Source organism: Enhydra lutris, unplaced genomic scaffold (genome assembly GCF_002288905.1).
Source record: "Enhydra lutris kenyoni isolate GAN:26980312 unplaced genomic scaffold, ASM228890v2 scaffoldscaffold68, whole genome shotgun sequence".
Classification (NCBI taxonomy): Eukaryota; Metazoa; Chordata; class Mammalia; order Carnivora; family Mustelidae; genus Enhydra; species Enhydra lutris.
The window spans coordinates 9380314-9403677 of record NW_019154152.1 but is presented as its reverse complement, the minus strand read 5'-3'; the positions used below and the strand labels follow the sequence as shown (position 1 = coordinate 9403677).

Here is a 23364-nt window from a genome sequence, read left to right as displayed (position 1 = left end):
GATCAACTATCACTATAATGTTGTCTCTTCTAGAATTTCATATAAATGAGGTCATACAGCATTTGATCTTTTATGTTTGTTTCTTTCACATGGCATAAATGATCCATTCATGTTGTTGGATCTATCAGTAATTTCTTCCTTTTTGATTTAAAGTATATGGATTGGCCACAGTTTGTTTGTCCAATCAGTAGTGGTTGTATATTTGGTTTCTTTCTGTTTTGTTTTATTTTTGCTATTATGAATAAAGCTGCTATGAAGAAATGTATACAAGCCTTTGTGTGAATATGAGTTTTTATTTCTCTTGGAAAACTTGTAGAAGGGAAATTTCTGGATGATGCTAACTGTACAAGAAGTACGTGTGTAACTTTATAAGAAAACTGCCGAAATGTGTTCCGAAGAGGCTATACTATTTACATTCCATGTATGAGAGTTCCAGTTGTTCATCATCAACATATAGCATTTTTGATCTTTTTAATTCTAGACATTCTATTAATTGTATCTTATTGATTTGAATGAGAAATTACATCTACCTATTAAATAATCATGGTGAACATCTTTCCATGTGCTTAGTTGCCAACCACACATCAAAAGAAATAATTATGAAGCTAAAAATATAAACTCAATTTTGAGTTCTCCATATCTTAACTTGATCATTCTGTGTATTAATTACTTTAAATTTGGCTTTCAAATTTCCTGACACATTGTTTCTCCTTTACAGGTTTGCAAGCATCTTGGACTACCATCCTACATACATTGTATCATGTTGGCTTTTAACAGTACTGCCTCTAATTGGCCCACTTTCTCCTTCATTGGTATTCCTGGTCTGGAGGCTGCACATATATGGATCTCCATCCCCTTCTGTGTCCTCTACCTCATAGCCCTTGTGGGTAATGCTCTTCTTCTTATCCTAGTAACAGCAGAGAAGAATCTTCATGAACCTCAGTTCTATTTTTTGGCTGTGCTTGCCCTTACTGACCTAGGCCTTTCATTGTCCACAATGCCTAGTGTCTTGGCTGTCTTCTGGTTTGATGCCCGCCATGTCGGCCTGGATGCCTGCCTAACTCAAATGTTCTTCATCCACACCCTCTCCTCAGTAGAATCAGGTGTCCTGGTGGCCATGGCTTTTGACCGTTTGGTAGCTATCTGTGCTCCACTAAACTACACCAGGATCCTTACCCACTCTACCGTTGCCTGCCTTAGCGGGGCTGCCCTCATACGAGGTGCCACTCTGCTGGCTCCTCTGCCTTTTTTCCTTAGGACCTTTCCTTTCTGTGGGGCTAATATCCTCTCACACTCTTATTGCTACTATCCAGATGTGCTGAACCTGGCCTGTGGGGATGTCTCTTTCAGTAGTACCTATGGATTGGTTTTTGTACTCTGCACGTTTGCAGTGGATGTGGTCTTCATCATAACTTCATACATGAAGATATTGGGCACTATTATGAAGCTAAAGACTCAAGACAGAAACTGGAGATCGCTGCACACCTGTGCCTGCCACATATGCACGGTGCTTGTGTTTTACCTGCCCCTCATCAGCTTAGCAGTGCTGCATCACTATACCCGGGGCGCTTCTCCTATTCTATATACCACCATGAGTAGTGCCTACCTCCTCATGACACCACTGCTCAACCCTCTTGTATATAGTCTCAAATCCCAGCAGATCCAGGCTGCCTTACGCAAGAGATTTTGGGTGCAACGTTTTATTGCTGGGGAATGATTTTTCTCTATTATCAGAAAGGGCGACCAATTAAAAAATGCTATTCAAGAACTAGTGTGTGCCAAGTAGTATGCAAGGTACCATAAATTAAAAAATAAAAAAAAAAATTTGGTTTTCCCCTCAAGAAATACCCAGCCTAACTAAGGAGGGAGAGTGAGCAGAATGCTTGAATAAATGATCATAACTGTGGTCATGAATGTGATTGTTTGGTAGTGGTATGGAGAAATGGCAACAGGAACCCAAGCTCAATGTATTTGGTGTACAAGTCAGATGAAAATCACATTGCCCCATGTGCTAAATTGAGGAGTCTAACTCTGGATTATAAAAGATCAATGAGGGATTAATTTTATAGCGGAAAACAGGATGTCACCTGATTCTTGACTGCCAATGTTGTTTAAATTGGAGTGTGAAAATTCAAAATTGATAATAAATTTATAACTATATATGCTTATTATCTGTCTTCTACTTGTAGCAGATACTGTCTAATGTCTGAACATTCTGACTTTTAATAAAAGATAAAGGAGCTGTCTGCAAAGAATAATATATAAAGATCTGAGAAATGGTTATTGTTACTCCTCTTGCTTACTCATTCAGAATTCTTACTTTATTTAGATCTTATTTCCCATTTCATACTGAGAATAAATAAGGTTACATTCTGACTGCTGAAGGAATAAAACTTCAGTTGGTTTCTCGGTTTGTTTTTCCCCTCTAAAACTCTCAATTTGTTTCTCGGAGTCCACAGGCTCTCATGGTTCATCTCCCTCTCCGATTCCCCCCCTTCGTTTTCTGGTCACCATCTGATGATATCTGATGATATCACCATCTGAATCATAAAAGCATTTATTCTTTTGGATTTTTGTTTAAATCCTGGCTTGATCTTTGTCTTCTACCATATTTTTGACCATAATAAAGTGGTTAATATTTATTGAACATTTGCAATATGTCTGATATTGTTATAAACACATTAAATAAATTATCACATTTCTTCTTATAATGTCCTTACAAAGTAGATAACAGTATTAACTTGTTTTCACTGATGGCAACACTGAGGTATAAAAATCCGGGTCACTATGATCCCTGGATACATAACAGATAAGTTACAGAGTCTTGATTTTAGCTTAAGCACTCTATACTTATATATTCAACTAAATATGAAATCTAAATTCATACAACCTAGGAAAATCAAGTATACATTACATAAATGGTAGATTTTATGTACCTGCTTTGCTCTATTTTTGCCTTAATCTTTCACTGAATTTTTGTGTTATATGGAGCTTATATTGGCATGGTTTCAAAGAATCATAAAATATGAACAGATTTAAATAAAAATTATGAAACTAAACCTTCCTTTCTCTCATTTGGAATATTTCCCTCTGTAAAATCTCAAACACCCCAAAGATAATAAATGTCTGTATAACAATATAAATATTTTATTTTAGATCAGATTTTAGCCATATACCTATGTAAGAGGGAGTCTCAAATAGAAGTATCTATAGGGGGGCGCCTGGGTGGCTCAGTGGGTTAAAGCCTCTGCCTTTGGCTCAGGTCGTGATCCCAGGGTCCTGGGATGGAGCCCCGCATTGGGCTCTCTGCTCGGCAGGGAGTCTGCTTCTTCCTCTCTCTCTGTCTGCCTCTCGCCTACTTGTGATCTCTGTCTGTCAAATAAATAAATATAATCTTAAAAAAAAAAAAGTATCTGTAGGGTTGTTCGGATAGAAATGGGCTCATAGGTAAGTGGTGTAAATACCAGAAATGAGAAATATAAGTGAAGGTGAAAGGAGCTTTAGGAATCTTTCTTGATCTAATATTTCAAACTAGAAGGGAATATTATTATATTTCTAGAAATATTATGGTAAAACCATATAGAGATGTACCAAAGAAAGTGCCTCAGCCCACATGGTCATTTTTTTTTTCAATATCCCGGGTACCTTCCAATCAGGCCCTCAAAGTGACCCCACCCTATTGCATCATCCTACCTTAAGTACAGTCTACATAGCGTTCTTCTAATCTGTTTTGTTTTCACACTGTAAACCAGAGGGTTGAGGACAGGTGTGAGGAAAAGGAAAATGTTGGACATCGTGACATGGGGGAGAGGGGAGTATTATTTACCTATCCTGTGGTATTTACCTGGGTGGCTCAGTGGGTTAAAGCCTCTGCCTTCGGCTCAGGTCATGATCCCAGAGTCCTGGGATCGAGCCCCGCATCAGACTCTCTGCTCAGCGGGGAGTCTGCTTCCTCCTCTCTCTCTGCCTGCCTCTCTGCCTACTTCTGATTTCTATCTGTCAAATAAATAAATAAAAAATCTAAAAAAAAAAAGAGTCGATTACTTGGTTTAAAAAAAAAATTATTGCTTTAGCCCTGTGGATGAGGGCTAAAGCAATAAATAGGACATAGAAAATGAGGACAGTGACAATATGGGAGACTCATGAATGTCTTAAGTTATCCTTCCCTGGAAGCAATGTCCAGAACTATCTTTAAGATCAAAGTATAAGACAGAACAATAAAGAAATAAAGAAAAAAAAATATCAAAGGAGCAGAGAACCAATGCCAGCCCATAAATGATATTCACACAAATGGATTCACAAGCTAGCTTCATCATGTCAGGGCAGAAGCAGAATGAGTGGGATAAGATGATGTTCCTATAGAAGGAAAGCCATTTGAGCAGGATGGGCAAGGGAGCCATCAGTGCCACTCCTCGAACCACAGCAGCCAATCCCATCTGAGTAATGCAGGAATGAGTCAAGATAGCAGTGTAGCACAGTGGGTTGTGTAAGACAACAAAGTGGTCAAAAGCCATGGCCAGCAGGATGGCTGACTCCATGGAAGAGAAAGTGTGGATGAAGAACATCTGAGCCAGACAACCATGGAACTTAATCCTTCTGTGGTTGAGAAGAAAGACATTAAGTACAGTAGGCAATGGAGATGCTGACATGTCTATGTCAGTGGCTGCCAACAGGGACAATAACAGATATTGGGACTCGGGAAGGCTGGGATTCTTGTTTATTATATGAATAATGATGCTGTTCCCCAGGATGACAATTATATACATGATGCCCAGGAGGATGAAGATCCAGATGTGAGACTCCTCTAGCCCTGGAATTTCTGAAAGAAGGAAGAAGGGTGGCTGGTAGTAGGTGCCATTGAAAGTAGACATGATCTGAAATCTAAAAAAAAGAACAGGTGTAGGAAAATCAAGTGGTAAATTAATTCGAGTTCATTCAATGTTTCAAGTGAGAGTCTAGAGGCAGAAGCAAGCTAAGTATCTGTTGCATGCAAAGCAAATTGAATAGGGTAGAATTTGGTTTAATTCAAAAAGCCTATGTCAGGGGCGCCTCGGTGGCTCAGTCATTAAACATCTGCCTTCTGCTCAGGTCATGATCCCAGGGTCCTGGGATCATCAAGTCCTGCATTGGGCTCCCTGCTCAGTTGGAAGCCTGCTTCTCTTTCTCCTACTCCCCCTGCTTGTGTTCCCTCTCTCGCTGTGTCTCTCTCTGTCAAATAAATAAAATCTTTGGAAAGAAACAAACAAACAAAGAAAAAGCTTATGTCAGTAATTTTTAAGTGATTTATAACTTCTATCTTGTGGGCAATTTTGTCGACGTATTGACAGTGTCCAAATACACTACCAGAAAAACTAAGCAAGTTTTGAACAGAAACATTCACAGAACAAATTAAGAGTCACAAATCACAAGGTTAACTTAGTCAATTTAAAATACATGGTGAGAAGTGGGAGAACAGAGAGGGCTTTGGTTAACACACTTACAATAGTGTACAAGTGGGGAGAAGGCCCTGCAGTATCTGAATGCTGGATTATGCAATACTACTCTGTTCTGTCCCTCTGCTGATGGCATTAGGAAGACCAGAGTTGAAGATTGAGCAAGAGAACCCCACAGATGAAAGGTACCTGGGGCCAACTCACACTTTATCAGGCATACAGCATCATGTATGCACGGCCACAGCTCTAAATTGTCAATAAGGATGCTAAGCATCTATGAATTTTACCTGTATTTCTTGTTCTAAGAATAAGTGTGACCAGAATGAAACCACAAGGGATGTCATTAAAGAGTGGTGATTTAGGTACTACCCAGCCACCATATTGGACATGACATATTATGTTTTAGGGCTTTTTTTCTTTCTTATCCATAAGTAACATTTTTGCTTATTCTATCACATATTCCATATATTTGATCTTTTATATGTTCTTTTTAAAAATTTTTTATTATGTTCAGTTAGCCATCACTAGTTTTTAATGTAGTGTTCAATGATTCATTAGTTGTGCATAAGACCCAGTGCTCATCACAACACATGACCTCCTTAATATGTTCTTTAACATCTCCTACAACTTATTATCTGTATTTACCATAATTGGTGAAATATGCCTATATCTTATAAGCTACTTCTCAGTTTATTCCCTATCTATGTTTATTGCATCACATGACTTTCATCTGCTCCATTTGTTTTCTTGGGGGTTTTGTTTGTTTGTTTGTTTTTTGTTTTTTGGTACTCAAATTAAATATTTTCAAATAATGCAATAAATATACATTACAACATTTGGGGATACAAAGTTTATTAAGATAGATTTCTACTCACCAATAAGTCAATGTTTGGTGGGTGTGATAAATAAGAACAAATAAGAAAATATATATGTGATGCTATAATAGTGATATAAAATATATCTATAAACAAAATGAGAACCAAATAAATGAATTACAATTGCTTGGGGCAGGCCATAATCAACAGAGGACACAGTAGGCTTAAATAAATAACAAAAAACTTGGCACCCAGAACAGGAAGCTATCTTAACACATTTCCGTTGTCAGCACAGCCATGAGAATCCTTTCACAGCACTTTGGAAAACAGTGTGTTAGTATAAACCTACATTTGCTGTTCATGAGTTGTTGTGTAAGATTATCTAACATAAATCTATAGTTTTAATGGCTATAGCTCCTGGCTTTTTTTAAGTCCCAAACAAGAATTTATCTCCAGGACCCTAGAAGATCAGCAGAACAGAGTTCCCTGTCATTTTAGGAAGTGATGGAGACACAGTAAGTAGAAGTGACTTATTTAAGAATCAATTGATATATGCTAAGAACCATTTTCCACCTATTTCCTATATCAATATACATTTTATTAATCATGCTTCCTGTTAAAAAAAATAGAAATAAAACATGTAAACAAAAGAAACAATGATAGTAAATTCATGTATAATAGAGTAAAAAAAAAATAAAAGGAAATTTATAAAGGAGAACTAAAGAAGCAAGTGTTGTAACCCAGACTTTTGTGTACAATGACAAGCCAAATAATAGAAAGCTGAGATATTATTGAACATGTTAATATGTTTTTCCCCCCAAGGTATTTCTCAGTGAGTTAATAAATTAACACCTTTATAAGTGAGACCACAGTACATTATAAAACAACAGAAATACAGCACAATAAATTCTAGTTGATCCTTGAACAATATAGGGGTTGAGGGCATTAATCCTCCACATAGTCAAAAATCCATGTATAACTTTTGACTCCCTCAAAACTACTAAGAGCCTACTATGGAATGGAAGCCTTACCCATAATAAAAAGAGTTGATGAACACATTTTCTGTATTATATGCATTATATACTGTATTCTAACAATAAAGTAATCTAGAGCAAAGAAAATTTTATTAAAATCATAATGAAAAGAAAATACACTCACAGTACCATACTGCAAAAAAAAATCTGCATGTAAGAGGACCTGCGTAATTTAAACCTGTTTTGTTCAAAGGTCAAATGTATTTGACTTGCTAGGTAACTCTATAAATAGTTGATTTTTATGCACAAAGGATCCTGAACATATTTAGCCATTCTGTAGTTATTTAAGAATTTAAACAAGAAGATGTAAAAGTTTTTAATTCTTACAATACGTATAATGGCATTAAAAGTTAACAAACATGTTTTTTTTTCCATTGATATACTTTTAAAAATAACATATACATTTTTTTAAGTAACACTTTGACCTACTTATTTTGTATCCAAATTTATAATGTACCTTTTATTATTTCTATGTATTGATATTCTTTAATAAAAATAATATATTTATTATTTTCTTACACTGGATTCCAGTAAGGCCTGGGGCCCCAGGACCCAGTCAGGCCCACCCTTGAGGGTGGAAGGGGAGGCTGATCACCTCCCAGAGACCTCTTAGAGGTCTCACAGGTAGGGCCTGTGAGGGAAAGTCTGTGGGGAAAGTCTGAAGTGACTGAGGAAACTCAAGTGTCACATGGAAATCTGAGAGAGCACAGCTTTGTTTTCCCTGGCAGGCTGGGCACCTGGCAGGGTTGGGGTGAGTTTTTGTGGTCGCAGGTGATGGGGGATGGTAGTGGGATGTTTTTCGCAGTCTCTCAGGGCCGATTGGCCTCCTTTATGTGAAGTGTGATCTGTGCGGAGGCATCTCAGGAGAGTGCTGGGTCATCCCAGGGAACTTGTTTTCTTTTCTTGGCTGGGTGGGATGGCCATTTGGTCTTTTTCTGCCTCAACAGGGGCGATGGAGAGCAGTGGACAGGAGGGCTGGGGCCTGGGGATCTCTATTCGCTTCACTCCCAAGGGGGAGTTCCTTCAGGTCAGGACCCCTCTTCCCCCACCATAAGGGGGGACAGGAAGGAGTTTCCTAAAGGAATTCCACAGGTCAGGGCCTCGGGGAGGGGGCACTATAATAACTTCAGTGTGAATGTGTGAGTGAATGTGCAGTTTGACATGATTGACTTGTCAGGTGGCCTGAGTCTGTGGCTCCATGGGCTGGCAACCTTAGGGTCCTCAGAAGCCTCCAGAGTCTGAGTGGCCTTAACCCACTTCTATGGTGACCTCATAGGGTCTAAGAGCTTTGGAGTGCCATAGGGTCTAAGCCCCTTTGGAGTGCCAGTCTGGGGTTTATATGGAGTCACTAAGGCTAAGAGGCACCCAGGTGTCCTTCAGGATGGGGACTTTAAGAAATATTCCCAAGCAGCTGCCAAAGATCCCTTTGTTTCAGGGAAGTTCCCGGTCTTCTCTGGCCCCATGTAGACTGCCTAACCCCTTTCCCTTGTTGGTGGGAAAGCATGGCGTCTGCTCCTCTGTTGGAGCTGACAAGCTCTAAAAGCCGGGAACCCTTTCTCTGCCTTTCGGCAGCACTTTGTTTCTTCTGTCTCCCCTTCTTCTGTTTCTGGACCAATTTGGATATGGCCTACATAACTGGCCTCTAGACCATCCTAGGTGCCTCCTGCACCATGGCTCCTCCTCTCTTCACTGTCAAGAAGCAAGAAGAGCACCCCCTGGACCTAACACCTCCCACTCCAGATCTCCCTACCTGTGTCTAAGGTAAACATTGAAAGTGGGATGGGCCCAGGTGGAATGTAAATCAGTATTTAAACTAAGTTATGTTTGTTGACTTAATTAAGATAAACATGTCTTTTAACTTATCAGCAGTAAATGTGAAACTTCTATCAAGGTTGACTGAAGGTCAAATAAGCTTTTGTTACTTGTTGAAATTTGTTAGCAAAGAAATGACTAAACTGATGGTTATTTGTCTGTCTCAAAATTTTCATGGGTAATTGTTGAGATAGCTTTCAGTCTTTGGTAACCTGAAAGTTTAAAATTTTCCTTGGATGACAAATGGAATTAAATTTGTTGGACATCTAGTTCTTTTCCAAATAAGATAAAGTGCTAAAGCATTGAGTACTGGATGTAGGTTTGTGCTTTTGACTTCTTACTGCAAAGAAACTAAGAATATTTAAATCTATTGGTAAACATGCCTTGTGCTTAACTGATTCATAAATTTGCCATCTAAAGAATTCTGTTGTAACAGTTCACAAATGGTTAATACTTAGCCATCACTAGATATTAAAGTGTTTCTAAGAGTACAAAATTCTGTTAACTGTAACTATGACTGATGGAAATAAAGGAAACAACTCTGTATGTGGAAAAGTAGGAGATATGCAAGAAAGATATAAGGAATGGGAATGCATTTTCTTGAAGGAAAAGAAGGTAATTTTGTCCAAAATGAGATGGTTGTTTGGAAGGAAATGGCTTGGGACAAAACCTAAATGCAAAGGAAAGTTGTAGAAGGTTTGTGAAGGAAAATCTTCAGAAAAATAATTTTAAGAGTGGTCATGATGGACTAAGATTGAAATGAGTTTTTAAAAGACACTGGTATAGGAAGCTGGTTTTCTCTCCATTCAAAAGGACAAAGTTTTATTAGGTTAATTGATCTGCTATTAAGAAGAAAATGTAAACAGTTGTTTCCTCTTTGCCTGTCCGGAAAAACCATTTTCCACATTTTGCCTATATGAGGTCTTTATATCCCTAATTATATTTAGACATGTGCTTTAAAACTTTCTAAGATTTTAGCAAATGTTGACAAGATTTAAATTGTAAATGAAATCTCTTTAACTCATTAGGCTTTTCCTTGGTATGTTAAGTTACTCAGGAAGTACTGCTAAACAAATGATAAACCTTGGGTTACATTTGAGTAAATGCTATAAAGATTCTAGAGGTTCTATACATTTCCTAAAGTTTTAATGTTTTGATAATGTCATCACTTGATATTTAATTATTAAAGTGTTATGTGTCACAGAAATAACCTGATTTCCTTGCCAGCTAAATTGTAAACTCTCATTTCTTCAGCTCTTTTACCATATCTATTCTGAGTTTTTGTCATTTATAATTGTATTAATTCTCTTGTAAAATGAGTTTCACCTTAAAGGAGATTCATACAAAGGACTTTCCAGACAGGACAGATACAGGTATTCAATATCTTGAAAATCCTAAAACCAAAATGGGAAAGAATTTCCAGAACTAAGTAAAGCTGCATATTAAATGAACTAAAAGATTATAGTGTTGTGACTCTTGTTTGAAACATTGCTGGTTCTCTAATGTTTGCTCTTCCACAGTAAGGAAAATTTTACTTAAGTTATCTGTGACTTACAGAAATGTAAAAATATTCATTTGTAAACAAATCAAAGCATTCAACTTTTCTCTCTATCTGAACCCTCTAAAACTCAAAAGGTCTCAGTAAGTATTCTTTCCTTCATGGCAATCAGTCATTTGCATAAATTCAATATGAATCTGTTCTCCTTGTAACAGGACACCATTGGAAACATGGGTTATTTTATCAAGGCTTTGACTGGAATGTCATATTTGAGAAAGACATGCATAGACTCAGATATGACCAGGCAGCTTAAAGGAACTAAAGTTGACTTTATGAAACTTGGAGCCATAAAGCCCTTTGGAACTGTTGGCCTTGCTTACAGAGTTCCCAGCAGCCTCACCAAGTGAGTAAAGAATGTCACTTCCTAGCAGGTGCAGGAACCTCAGGATACTTTGGGGACCTCAGGAAGAGAAATTCACCCAAATCGAGAGGTATTACAGGCATGTCTAATGGCAAGTACGTGGCTTAGCTTCTGGCCTGGAGAGGCTACTAAAAGTTCAACCTAGAGATTCCTTATAAGAAGTTCCAGCAAAGCAGATTCTAAAAGATCTATATGATCACTCACTGTTCTTGCTGAGCTTATGTAAATAATAGGCCAAGTTTGTTAAAACTGGACTTGTTTTTCAGATAAATTAGTCCTGATTTGACCATCTCTGGAAATGAGGGTTATTTCAGAGAGAAAAATTGTTTTAGTAACACACCTTGTGGATTCTTGATTTGATTGTCTTTTAATGTTGATTACCTAACCTAGACAACTTGAGGTAAACTTCAGAGAAGTTACACAATAGCTCATTTAGATTATCTTCTTGCTTAATATTCTCTGGGGATAATAATAACAGGACCCCATGGCACATGATTAAACAGCTGGAAAATGGGACTGATTCCCCAACAGTTGTGTAACTTATCACCTTGACCAGTTCTGTGTGCCTGGGATAATGAAATCATTCTCTAAAAGCCAGAGCATACCCCACTTCATAGGGTTAACTATGGACTTGTGGAGATAATAGATAATACCACTTTCTTTATGATTGGTTGGGTAATGCACTTGGGGATAGTCTTATCTCCTGAGACAAGTTTTCTCCTACTTGCCAGTGATCCTTTGTAATTAGAATGTTAATACCTCAAACAAAGAGCTTAATGGTATTTTTCAGTTATATTTATCCTAGAAGCCACCTCTATTGAGGTACAATTGTAAACAATGGCTTTCTAAGCATACAACAGTGCTCCTGGTAAAAAGAGCCTCAAAGCTTGCTATGGGACAGCCTCTGACTGTAATGACTTCACATCAGGTCCAGAGTGTCTTAGAAACCAAAGGCTGCCAATGGATGATGGATGCCAACTTATTAAATACCAGGCTACATTGATAGATATACCTGAAATAATACCCAAAACCTGTCAGACTTTAAATCTAGCTACCCTTATGTCTGGACCTGAATGTCGTACAGAGCATAACTGTTGGAGGTCATTGATATTGTTTATTCTAGTCAACTGGATTTAAAAGATTGCCGCAGCTATAATTCACCTCAAAGGTTCTATGGCAGGCCACCCTCACCATGGTAAGTAGGCTTAGAGAAGACCTCAAACAGATTGGAAACTTAGAAGTGTCCCAACACCTCCAAGCCCTGGGAAAATCTTTAAGGCACATCTCCCGAGAACCTTTAGAAAGGACCCCCTCAAACCATGCTGAACAGGGCCCCACACTGTTGTTCTAACCACCCCTACTGCCCTCAGGGTCTTAGGTGTCACCAAATGGGTCCACTGCTCTCGAGTAAAGAAGGATCTCACCAGTTGGATGAATCACACCAGTGGAAAGCCCAACCAGATCCTACAGACCTGCTCTGGCTCCACCTTCAATGAGACCCCACTGACTGATGGACATCTGTTCACCGTGGTCCCTGGCTATTATCAACATGACACTGACACCCTCACCTCAGGAGTTGGACTTTATATTGCTCCCCCTTCTGACTGGACTTTCTCCCAGAAACTTTTTATTGTTATTGCTTATTGGGCAGCCTTAGGAACCTTAAGATGGATTACTAAGATCATAGAAAACACTGTTACCAGGTGAGCCATTGCCTAAATACAAGCCTTGCAGGGCCATCATAATAGATGAAAATTATGCCCTCTAAACTAAGTGTTTAAAGGGGCATCAAAGGGGGGAATGATAGGGAAAAACTGTACTCTAGGATGACTGACCAAACCAGCAAGGGAATTCCAGTCCCTGTCTCAAAGCCCTTCGGGTTCTTCTTTCCTACCCCATTTCCCGTGCATGCCAAAAGTACCAAGCATGTGGAAGATTGGTATAAATCCCCCTCCCTGCTTGTGCTCAGGGCTCAGACCTTTGGAGAATAACCTAGTCTGAATCCACCGGTGTTAAATAAACCTCCGATCCTCCAAAGTCTCCGAGTGCCACTTGATTCTTCTGCCAGGATCCAATCCAGGTTCTGCAACATACCTATGCTTTCTGGGATGTCTGGGTAGCTCAGTCAGTTAAGCAGCCGACTCTTGATTTTGACTCAGGTCATAATCTCATGGTCCTGAGATCAAGCCCGCCACCATGCTCTGCACTTAGCTTGGAGTCTGCCTGAGATTCTTTCTCCTTCTCTCTCTGTCTCAAATAAATAAATAAAAATTAATAAAGTATACCTGTGCTTTCAGAAACTCCATGGTGCATCATATGCTCATTCTGAACAAGCCTGACAAGGAAGGAGCTGCTCAGGTATGGAATCTTACTTTTTTTGCAAGTCGGTGTAGGGCTACAGAACAATGATCTCCCTGAATTACTCCTGGGTTGAGATGGGGAGATGTTTTACTGGTTGTTAAACGACTCCACCGATCAGATGTGAAGAGTAATAAGGAAAAGGTACTGGTAAGTCTCATCCCATATGTTCTCTTCAAATATTCTAACAAAACAAAGTAGATTATCACAAGAGAGGAAAAATAGTGCTATTATAAACTATGACATTTAACAATTAGATAATTTAGGAAAATTATTTAACTCAGGTCTTGCCATGTTAGGGACTTAACCATCAGAGGGGGAAAAAAAAGTGTTTCAGAGATAATGGATAATGGGGAGTGTTTACTTCAGGCTATGGGAAGGAATGAATGGTAAAGGCTAACACAGATAAACAAAAGAGAGTTGGCAATCTTAATGGTTTGGTTACCTTAAATTCAGCCACTGGGTTTTTATTTATAGCCTTAACCAGCCTATACCTATCTTGAGCTGTAATAACTTACTGTTTTCAGTTGTCCATACAAGAAAGTCCTCTGTCACATTTGGGGCCAAGGTACCTTGGAAAGACAGTGGCATCTACAGGACCCATTTGCTCTACCGGGTGGAACAGCTAAAAGGCAGTAAAAGGCCTTCTGTCTCTTCCACCTCCCTTGAGGATTGACCAGGTCTATGATGTTTTAGGAGATTACAGAATCCCTGAGGAAATGAGATCAGGAATTAAGAAGTGAACAGCAAAAATAACCAGCTCAGCAAAATGTCCCTCCAATTGCCCTGGTACAGAGTCATTTGTAGCAAAAAATCCTACTGTGAACAGGGCATGGATATAGCTAGATCCATAGTAAGATTTTATCAGAGGTGAAATACAATGCTGTGATTTACATCAGGGAGTTTAAAATAGAAGCAGGAGTTCATTGAGGAGGTAGGCCATGAACTTCTGAACTGTTCCAAACCAGAATACCCCAAGGACTCAGCTGGAAGGTGTGCTACAACTTGCTATTGTAATGGACTTTTGCTTGGTGATAACCTTAACAACAATTGTTTACCAGAAATCGGTTTTCTGCCTCCAACAACAAACAAAATTCCTTGTAAACAATGTATAATAGGCATTCCCTTTGTCTTAAAAAACCTTTGACTTTTGTTTCCCAGGAGGACACAGTTTGGGTTGCCCAAATCACAATTATAATTCTAAGGCCCCAAATAAATGCTTTCCTTTCATTTAAGTTCTACATCTTTTCTCGGTTGACAATTTAATGTTGTGGCTTAATGTGTGTGTGTGTGTGTGTGTGTGTGTGTGTGTGTGTGTGTGTGTGTGCGCGCGCACACGCGCGTGCATGTGTGTGTGTGTGTGAATGATTAGAAGAATATAAGGACAAAGAATTAGAATTTATTATTTTTAGTCAAAAATCTGTTTTTCAAGCACCTTCTTTCACAATGTCAGTCTGAATCATATTCATAATGTGAAAACACTGTCACATATTTGAGACAAGCAAAGTATAGGCATGAAGTCTAAATACACATTTTGGTAGACATAAAGGAATTAGCTAAATTCAGGCAATACATATTTATTTCCATGGGCTCATATGCAGACACTAGGAATCCATTTATGAATAAAAGAAAGAAAAATACCCATCACTATGGAATTGGTAACCCAGTGAATGAAGGAATGAGAAAACAATTAAGACATCTCCCTTTAAAAAAAATTTTTTTTTAATTAACATATAATGTATTATTTGCCCCAGGGATACAGGTCTGTGAATCGTCAGGCTTACACACTTCACAGCACTCACTATAGCATATACCCTCTCCATACCCCCCTCCTCCTGGCAACCCTCAGTTTGTTTTGTGAGATTAAGAGTCTCATATGGTTTGTCTCCCTCCCAATCCCATCTTGTTTCATTTATTCCTTCCCTACCCCTGAACCCCCCACTTTGCCTCTCAATTTCCTGATATCAGGGAGATCATATGATAATTGTCTTTCTCTGACTGACTTATTTCACTCAGCATAATACCCCTAGTTCCATCTGCATCATTGCAAATAGCAAAATTTCATTTCTTTTGTTGGCTGCGTAGTATTCCATTGTATATATATACACCACTGCTTCTTTATCCATTCATCTGTTGATGGACATCTAGGTTCTTTCCATAGTTTGACTATTGTGGACATTGCAGCTATAAACTTTCAGGTGCATGAGTCCCTTTGGATCACTACATTTGTATCTTTAGGGTAGATAACCAGTAGTGCGATTTCTGGGTCATAGGGCAGCTCTATTTTCAACTTTTTGAGGAACCTCCCCCTTTTTGAGACTCTTGGTTCAACCAGATTATCTTCCTTTTATTTATTTTTTTAAAGATATTTATTTATTTATTTATTTGACACAGAGAGAACACAAGTAGGCAGAGAGGCAGTCAGAGGGGGAGAGGGAAGAAAGCTCCCTGCTGAGCAGAAAGCCTGATGCAGGGCTTGATCCCAGGACCCTGAGATCATGACCTGGGCCAAAGGTAGAGGCTTAACCCACTTAGTTATGCAGGTGCCCCTGTTTTTTTTTTTTTTTCTTTTTCACATAAATACACAGTTAATTATTTTCACCTATCCATTCTCTGTCTCTTCAGAGCAACTGTTATTATGTCTCCTCTGAACCTGTCCTCAGACTCCCTACTTGAGCATTCACTGGACAATAAGCCCTCCATCTTCAAATAGTAAAACTGTTCTCCATATTCCCTGGCTGTTAAATGGAGAAGTATATTCCCATGTGTATTCCCAAATATATTTCCAAAATGTATACCCTGACTGTCAAATGGAGAAGACCTGGCCTAGCTGTGCTAAGGAAATACTGATATGGTGTTCTGGGAGAGGAAATGCAGCCCCACTTTTCAAGATATTCCTATTTCTATCACTTACACTGCTAAAAGTTTCATCAGACGATAAGACAAGTTAAGCCTTCAATACCAAAGGCAGAAATATCACCTTAGCTAGATCCACTGGTTTCAAATAAGTAAATACAGAATCAGTGTAATAAGTCAGAGAAATCACATCGCATGGACAGGATGAGAGTGCCTCTAAATTCTGGAACACAGAGCAACTCAAGAATGTATGAGAGGAAGGAATCCTGAAGTTGACTTTGTTCTTTGAGTATGAATCGGACCTCTTTCAAATCTAAGGTATGTAATAAAAAAGGGATTGAAATATGGATAACCTCAGTTTTTCAAATTGAATATTCCAGTGTTTCTTTAAAAGTGAAAGCAAAATAAAAATATACATATAATGACCTCCACATACAGTCACATTTCAGTGTGGTAAAGCTATACATTTTGGCAATGTTCTTCTTAGGGGTCAGGTTTTTCAGGCATGAAATATGTGGTGGAGTTGAGAACATAGACATTTGAAGGAGCACAGAGAGATGTGAGTTTAAATCCTAGTTTTACAGTGAGCAGCTTTCTTGGCACTGTATATTTCATGCAGACATAACTTGATAAGAAAAATAGTGTATTTGTGAGCAAGACAACTGTTTCTGGAATCAGGGAACTCATGGCTTATCTAATGTAAGTGAACATGAATACAGATACAATCAGGTTAAAATACTACAATTAAATAAATAGTGTTCAATGACACCTATGTGTCTGCATATCTTTATATCTTATATGTGGCAGAAAAAAGTTGGATTTAGTAAACTTTATGTGTTCTTAATATAATATGTGGTGGCATTTAATCCTAGGTCTAATCATTTTTATTAGGCAGATACTTACAAATTATTTATTATCTTTTAACTATCTCCTTTTCACTAAAATGGAGCTAGTAAAACTCATCTCCTTTGGTTTAAATAAGGCTCATTTGGGTAATGTAATTAAAAGTTTGGAGCTTGAGGAAGACATCCAATAATTCAGTTTCCTTTCTTCTTTCCATAATACAGTATTTTAAAGATTTCCCTCACTTGTTTTATAGTTACATTTTAATGTGTAAATATCATACATTTATATACACTAATGTGTAAATATAGTACTTTTACAGGTATTACATATTACCAAAGATATCTCTGACATATTTATTAATTTATTCAGCAATATACATTTATTATAATTTATAGTATAGATATTTCACAAGGTACTGAAGATGCAATGGCAAAGACAAGAGACATGGCCCCTGATTGTTTAGAGGGGGAGGGTCATTAAACAATAGTTATGTTAGCAGGAAAGAGTCATGGTTGCCAAGTGCAATTACCAATGCCCATGAATATTCCTTCATTTATTAAAAGAACACAGTTCTTTTAATTTACTGTGCCAGTATATAGGTATATACCAGAGATTTAGTATAAAGCAACACAGTGCTCTTCCACAACAATTCTAAATTGAAGAATATAAACATGAAGTAAAATTGTGCTGTATTATAATAAAATTATTAATGGGTTATATTTGAGGGAAAAGGAAAGTGCCAATTTTACTGAAATGTTGGAAACACTCATAACAGAAAAATTTTTGTTCCATGTTGGTGTTGAAATTGCAAGCCAAGCATTGGTAAATGTTTAGAGTCTTATGAGGGCTGGTATACATGTATAAAAATATATTGAATCACCCAATTTGAAGAAAGGGAACATCATGTAATCAAAGTTGAGGTTGGAGAGAAAGGTAAGGATAAGAAAATGGAAAACTTTCTAAAATATGTAATAACTTGGCCTTTATCTTACATTTAATTGTAAATCACTTAATTATTTAAACTTAAGCATTTAAATAACAGAGAGACATAAAATTTCATGAAGATCTTTCATGTAACACAATAATGGATGATAAATTAGATCAAAACAATAGTAAATAATAAATTGGTTCAAGACAATACTACCATCTTCTTGTCAGACAAGAAGAAAATACCGCCACTCTTACAAAACCATTCTTGGAAAACCGACAGATGAAAAAGGAAGAGAGAGTCAGGGTATCATTTTCACTAAGCCACTCTTGACTACAGCAAGTTTCCTCTTCCCTTGAATACCTTGTGTATTACAGATCTTATCTGTTTGGTTTTTAGGCTATAAACCAAGGGATTAAGGACAGGGGTCAAAAAGAGAAAGAGATTGGCCATGGCGACATGGAGAACAGGAGATGTGAATGTGCCAAATCTGTGAATTAGAGCCAGCACAATGAGTGGCACATAAAAGATACAGACAGTGAAAATGTGGGACACACAAGTATTAAGTGCCTTGAGCTGACCATCTTCTGAGGCAATACCCAGCACTGTTTTCAAAATAAGTATGTATGAAATGACAATGAGCACAGAGTCAACTCTAAAAGAGTAGAGGACAAGGGACAACCCGTAGATGATGTTGATTCTGATGGGGCCACAGGCCAGCTTCATAACATCAGGATGGTAGCAGTAACAATGTGATAGAATAACATCTTCACAGAAAGACAATTTCTTGAGCAGGATTGGCAAGGGTACCATCAACATCACACCCCTAACCATGGCTGCAATTCCCATCCCAATAATTCGAGGAGAGGTTAAGACCACAGTGTTGTGCAGTGGGTTGCAAATAGCTACAAATCGGTCAAAGGCCATGGCCAACAGGATGGCTGACTCCATGGAGGAGAAAGTATGAATGAAGAACATCTGTGTTAGACAAGAATGGAACTCAATTTCTCTGCGATTCAGGAGGAAGACCCTGAGTACTGTAGGTAGAGTTGATAAAGACAGACCTACATCTGTGGTTGCCAGCATAGATAGGAAGATGTATTGAGGCTCATGAAGGCTGGAGGTGGTTTTGATAACAAAGAGGATGATGCAGTTCCCCAGGAGGGCAGTTAGATACATGACACACAGTGGGATAGAGATCCATATTTGCACAGCCTCCAGTCCAGGAATGCCTGTTAGAAGGAGAGTGGGTGGCTGGAACCAGCTACCATTTACAAGTTCCATAATGATATTTCTTGGGATCCAGCCCAAATCAGGTTCTATGTGTTTCTATTTGGAGAAAAACATAGATTTTAGGATAGGAGGACATAGTGCACCTAACTTCTCTGGGACAGCACTAATCCTAGGCATCCTTAGATATCAAAGAATTAACCCTTAAAATGTTTCCCAGTTTATCTGAATAACTATCTGAAGTGGGGACAATGGATACCTAGTATTAAAACGGAAGAGCTACTAGCATTCCTTTGGCCTAGAACACTCCAATCATCGATCAAGTGACAATGAAAATTAAGTACATGATTTTCTTTTTTATCTCAATACTTAGAAAAATTTTATTCTCAGACGTCTATTTTTTAAATTTATTTAGTTGTTTGCATCTACTTTTTTTTTTTAATTACTTAAGCTGGAACCCCAAAAGAAACTCCTGCACTTTCTCCACATCAACATCATACCTATAAATATTCAGGCATCTGGAAACCTGGTCATTTTTCCTGTTAGTTTTACCTGTAAAAATTAAGCATGGAAACATAAACTGCAAATCATCTAAAAAAAAAAACTTCATGTGACATCATTTATTTTTATAATTAATTTCTATGTTGATTTTTAAAATCATATGTTGATTCTTCAAAATATGAGTGATAAAATCATTAAAGTGAATACTGTCATTACATCTTAGCTAGTGCTAGAATAGTTCAAACATTAACAAATAATTTATTTTTTTAACAATTTCCTGAATAAAATTTGAAATATGTCTACTTGAAAACACAGACATAATTAATTAGGCAATAGATACCAATACCCACTGAGCCACTCAGGTGCCCCTAGATACCAATACTTTAGGAAATATCTTAAAAATAGCATAATTGATGTGGAACTTACAAAAAAATAATAAGCAAACAAAAACCAGAATCAGAACTATAAATACAGAGAACAAACTAATGGCAGAGGGCAGTGGGGGGATGGGAAAAATGGGTTAAGGGGAGTGGGAGATACAGGTTTCCAGTTATGGAATGAGTAAGTCATGGGAATAAAAGTCGTAGGGAATATAGTCAATGGTATCGTAATAGTATATGGTGACAGATGGCAGCTACACTTGTGGTGAGCACAGCATAGCAGAATTGTCAAATCACTATGTTGTATAGCTGAAACTTAACACTGTGTCAATTATACTCAAACAAACAAAAATAACATAATTGGAGGAAATGGTCTTAACACTTATGTCTTTATCTTACAAAGAAGGGCAGGAAGAGATTATAAATGATTGGTTGAATACACTTAGATTTCAGTGTTTTGTTTAAGATTGCAAACAGAAACAAAATAGTGATGTAACTGCATTCGGATAAGTGAAATTGGAGAAGAGGGTAAGTATATAACTAACATAAACTCTGTCTGAAAGAGCATGAAATCAAAACAATGTATTTTGTAAAGTCATATTATTTAAAAGTATGACCAAAATTAAAACAGCAGAAGAGAAACTAAATGGAGATTAATGAAGGATTCCTTTTCAGGAAGAAAGCTAGAGACAGGGAGGATTGGGATAAGAGACCAGGCTTTATTTACCCTCAGCCAAAATTAGTTGTGCTGTTTAAAAAACATGGCAACATAAACAAAGTTATCTTTTTAAAGAAGCAAACATATTTTTGAAGAGCGGATCTCAGATGAATCACAATACATACATTTCCATGTGTTGATATATAGACCTATGTTTGTTCAATCCCTTATTCTCATATTCTTGGCAGTGAATGTCTACTATACCTTACTACATTCTTTCATAGAATGCCTAGTAAAAAGCATTCCTAAAGCATGTCTTTTTAGCTGAAGGAATGAGGAGAGAGGGAGAGAGAGAGGGAAAGACCCTAAAACGGAGACAGACTTCTTTGGGGATTAGAACACTAAGCTTTATACATATTCTTTCATCTGTACATATGAAATATCTGAGTCTTCTTTGACATGAGTCAAGAAAGAGAAGGAGAAAGAGGTGGAAGAGGAGGGGAAAACTCATAGTTCATAATAGAAAGGACATCTGAAGATACCACACACTCACAGTAACTCTACACATTGCATCACACCAAACCGAGGCCTGGGACATAAAGTTCTGACTTAACACAACACACAATGGACCTCACTTAAACATACATAAATACATACACTACAGGTTCATATACACATGTATTAACCGTCTTTCCTCCGTTTGCTTTATGCTGCAGAATATCTTGGAATTCACTCCCCTCTCCTTTATACACATTTCCCCTTCTGATTTTGGCACTGAGCCTCTAGCATTACCAGCACAAGTATCCATGCCACCATCAACATGACTGCACCACCAGTGTAAAACTCAAGTATATACTTAGTCCTATTGTTAGCTGTTTCAGTTTTAATACTTCTAGAGCCCTTATTTCTATCCTGTTCTATGAGAATGTCTTTTATTTCAACTAATTTTTTTTTCTAGTCACTCTCCACTCTAGTCAGATTGGTGGATTAATTCTACCACATATGACTCACTCATTTCAATATCAAAATATCTGTACACTTTCTGATAGGCTCTCAAATCTGATCTTGCTTTACCTCCACTGATGGTAATTAAATTCGTTGATTAAAAGCCAGTCTATATCCAACAATATATAAAATCTTCTTCTCTTTTTAAAAAAGATTTATTTATTTATTTATTATTTATTTATTTATTTAAGAGAAAGAGAGTACACAAGCATGACCAGGGGGAGGGGCAGAGGGAGATCTGAGCATGGGTCCCTGCTGAGCATGGGACCCTGGGATCCCAGGACCCTGAGATTGTGACCTCAGCCAAAAACAGATGCTTAACCAACTGAGCCACCCACATGCCCCTATAAAATTTTCTCATGACTATTTCATATTACAAGAATTCCTCAAGCCATTATAGTCTTACAGAATGTATTTTTCTCCCAGTGGCTAGCATTTATACTGTATGATTTCATATTGTCTTCCAACTGAATTTCCTTATAGAATTTGATTTTAAACACCTTTAAGGTTAGGACTGCCCCCTTCACATATAGGAATAAGGAGAGCCCAATACTCTTTAGACATAGAAGGATCATAGTAAATTTTGTTTAAACAAATAAATTACTTGTTTAAAGATTCTTACTGTAACATAAATGTGTTAATTCCTAGTGAAGATTAAAAACTCACCAGGAATTCATGCTCTCTTTTAAATTCTGATGTACAAAATGTTCTGGGGGTCATACTCCTCATAAAGTCTCATTTAGAACTGAAAATAGCAAGACAGGTGACAATCAGATGGAGAATATTCACTCTGGTATTTATCAACCTGCTCAATTTCCAGTTATCCTTGTGCTAGAGTTCCATTCAACTGTGGTAGATTGCCCATTCTAACCAGAAAGATATCCTGCAGGCTATTTCTAGAGAGCCAAAAGACATTTAATTACCAATTATATACATGCCCCACCTTCAACCTCCTAAAAATTCCTTTAAGATGTATCACTTCTTTGGCCTTCCCCCCAGAGCCCAAAACCAAACATTGGTCTCTCACTTATATACTATGAATCCCCATTTGTTAACCTTGAACTCCATAACACACTTCTTAGCTCCTCAATCCTCAATTATGTGACTACTCTCATCTTTTCCCAACCTTTCCTTCTGATTTCCTTTCTAAAGGCACTGAACTTCCATGACTTTCATTTTAAATCTATGTGAAACTTTGATGAAGCAACTCCTAAAGCTGGTTACTCATCTTTGTTCTTCTCTTTTTAAAGTTTTATTTATTTAAATAATCTCTATATGCCACATAGGGCTCCAACTCATAACCCAGAGATCAAGAGTCTCATGCTCCTCGACTGAGCCAGCCAGGTGTCCCTCATCTCTTTTCTCTTAAAGAACATACATTCAACAGTTCTTTTTATGTGTGGTACAAACTCCTCACCATGCAGCCTGCACCTCCACATGGACTGGGAATGTGAGCTGAGCAGTATAATTCTCCTCTGAGATTTGCCTTCCTTGGCACAGAGAATGCATGGGTCTTCAGAAGGTGTTAGAAGACTCTGATAAATGTATTTGCCAAATACTGGAGTTATTTAATGCCACAAGTAGAAGATC

General features: G+C 37.7%; 2 protein-coding genes and 1 pseudogene across 2 annotated transcripts; 1 reads left to right on the top strand and 2 right to left on the bottom strand.

Moving 5' to 3' along the window:
• The first annotated feature begins 760 nt into the window (after window positions 1-760).
• Window positions 761-1717, top strand: LOC111159373 (olfactory receptor 51G2-like). Its single transcript, XM_022521781.1, has one exon. The coding sequence runs from the start codon at window positions 761-763 to the stop codon at window positions 1715-1717; it is 957 nt and encodes a 318-aa protein (XP_022377489.1).
• A 1972-nt stretch (window positions 1718-3689) lies between these two features.
• On the bottom strand, window positions 3690-13104 carry LOC111159303 (annotated as a pseudogene).
• A 5229-nt stretch (window positions 13105-18333) lies between these two features.
• LOC111159372 (olfactory receptor 51A4-like) lies at window positions 18334-19284 on the bottom strand. The gene has a single exon (XM_022521780.1). The coding sequence runs from the start codon at window positions 19282-19284 to the stop codon at window positions 18334-18336; it is 951 nt and encodes a 316-aa protein (XP_022377488.1).
• Window positions 19285-23364: the final 4080 nt, after the last annotated feature.

Coding starts and splice junctions, on each gene's coding strand:
- LOC111159373 (XM_022521781.1), top strand. CDS start 761: ATGTTGGCTTTTAACAGTACTGCCTCTAATTGGCCCACTTTCTCCTTC.
- LOC111159372 (XM_022521780.1), bottom strand. CDS start 19,284: ATGGAACTTGTAAATGGTAGCTGGTTCCAGCCACCCACTCTCCTTCTA.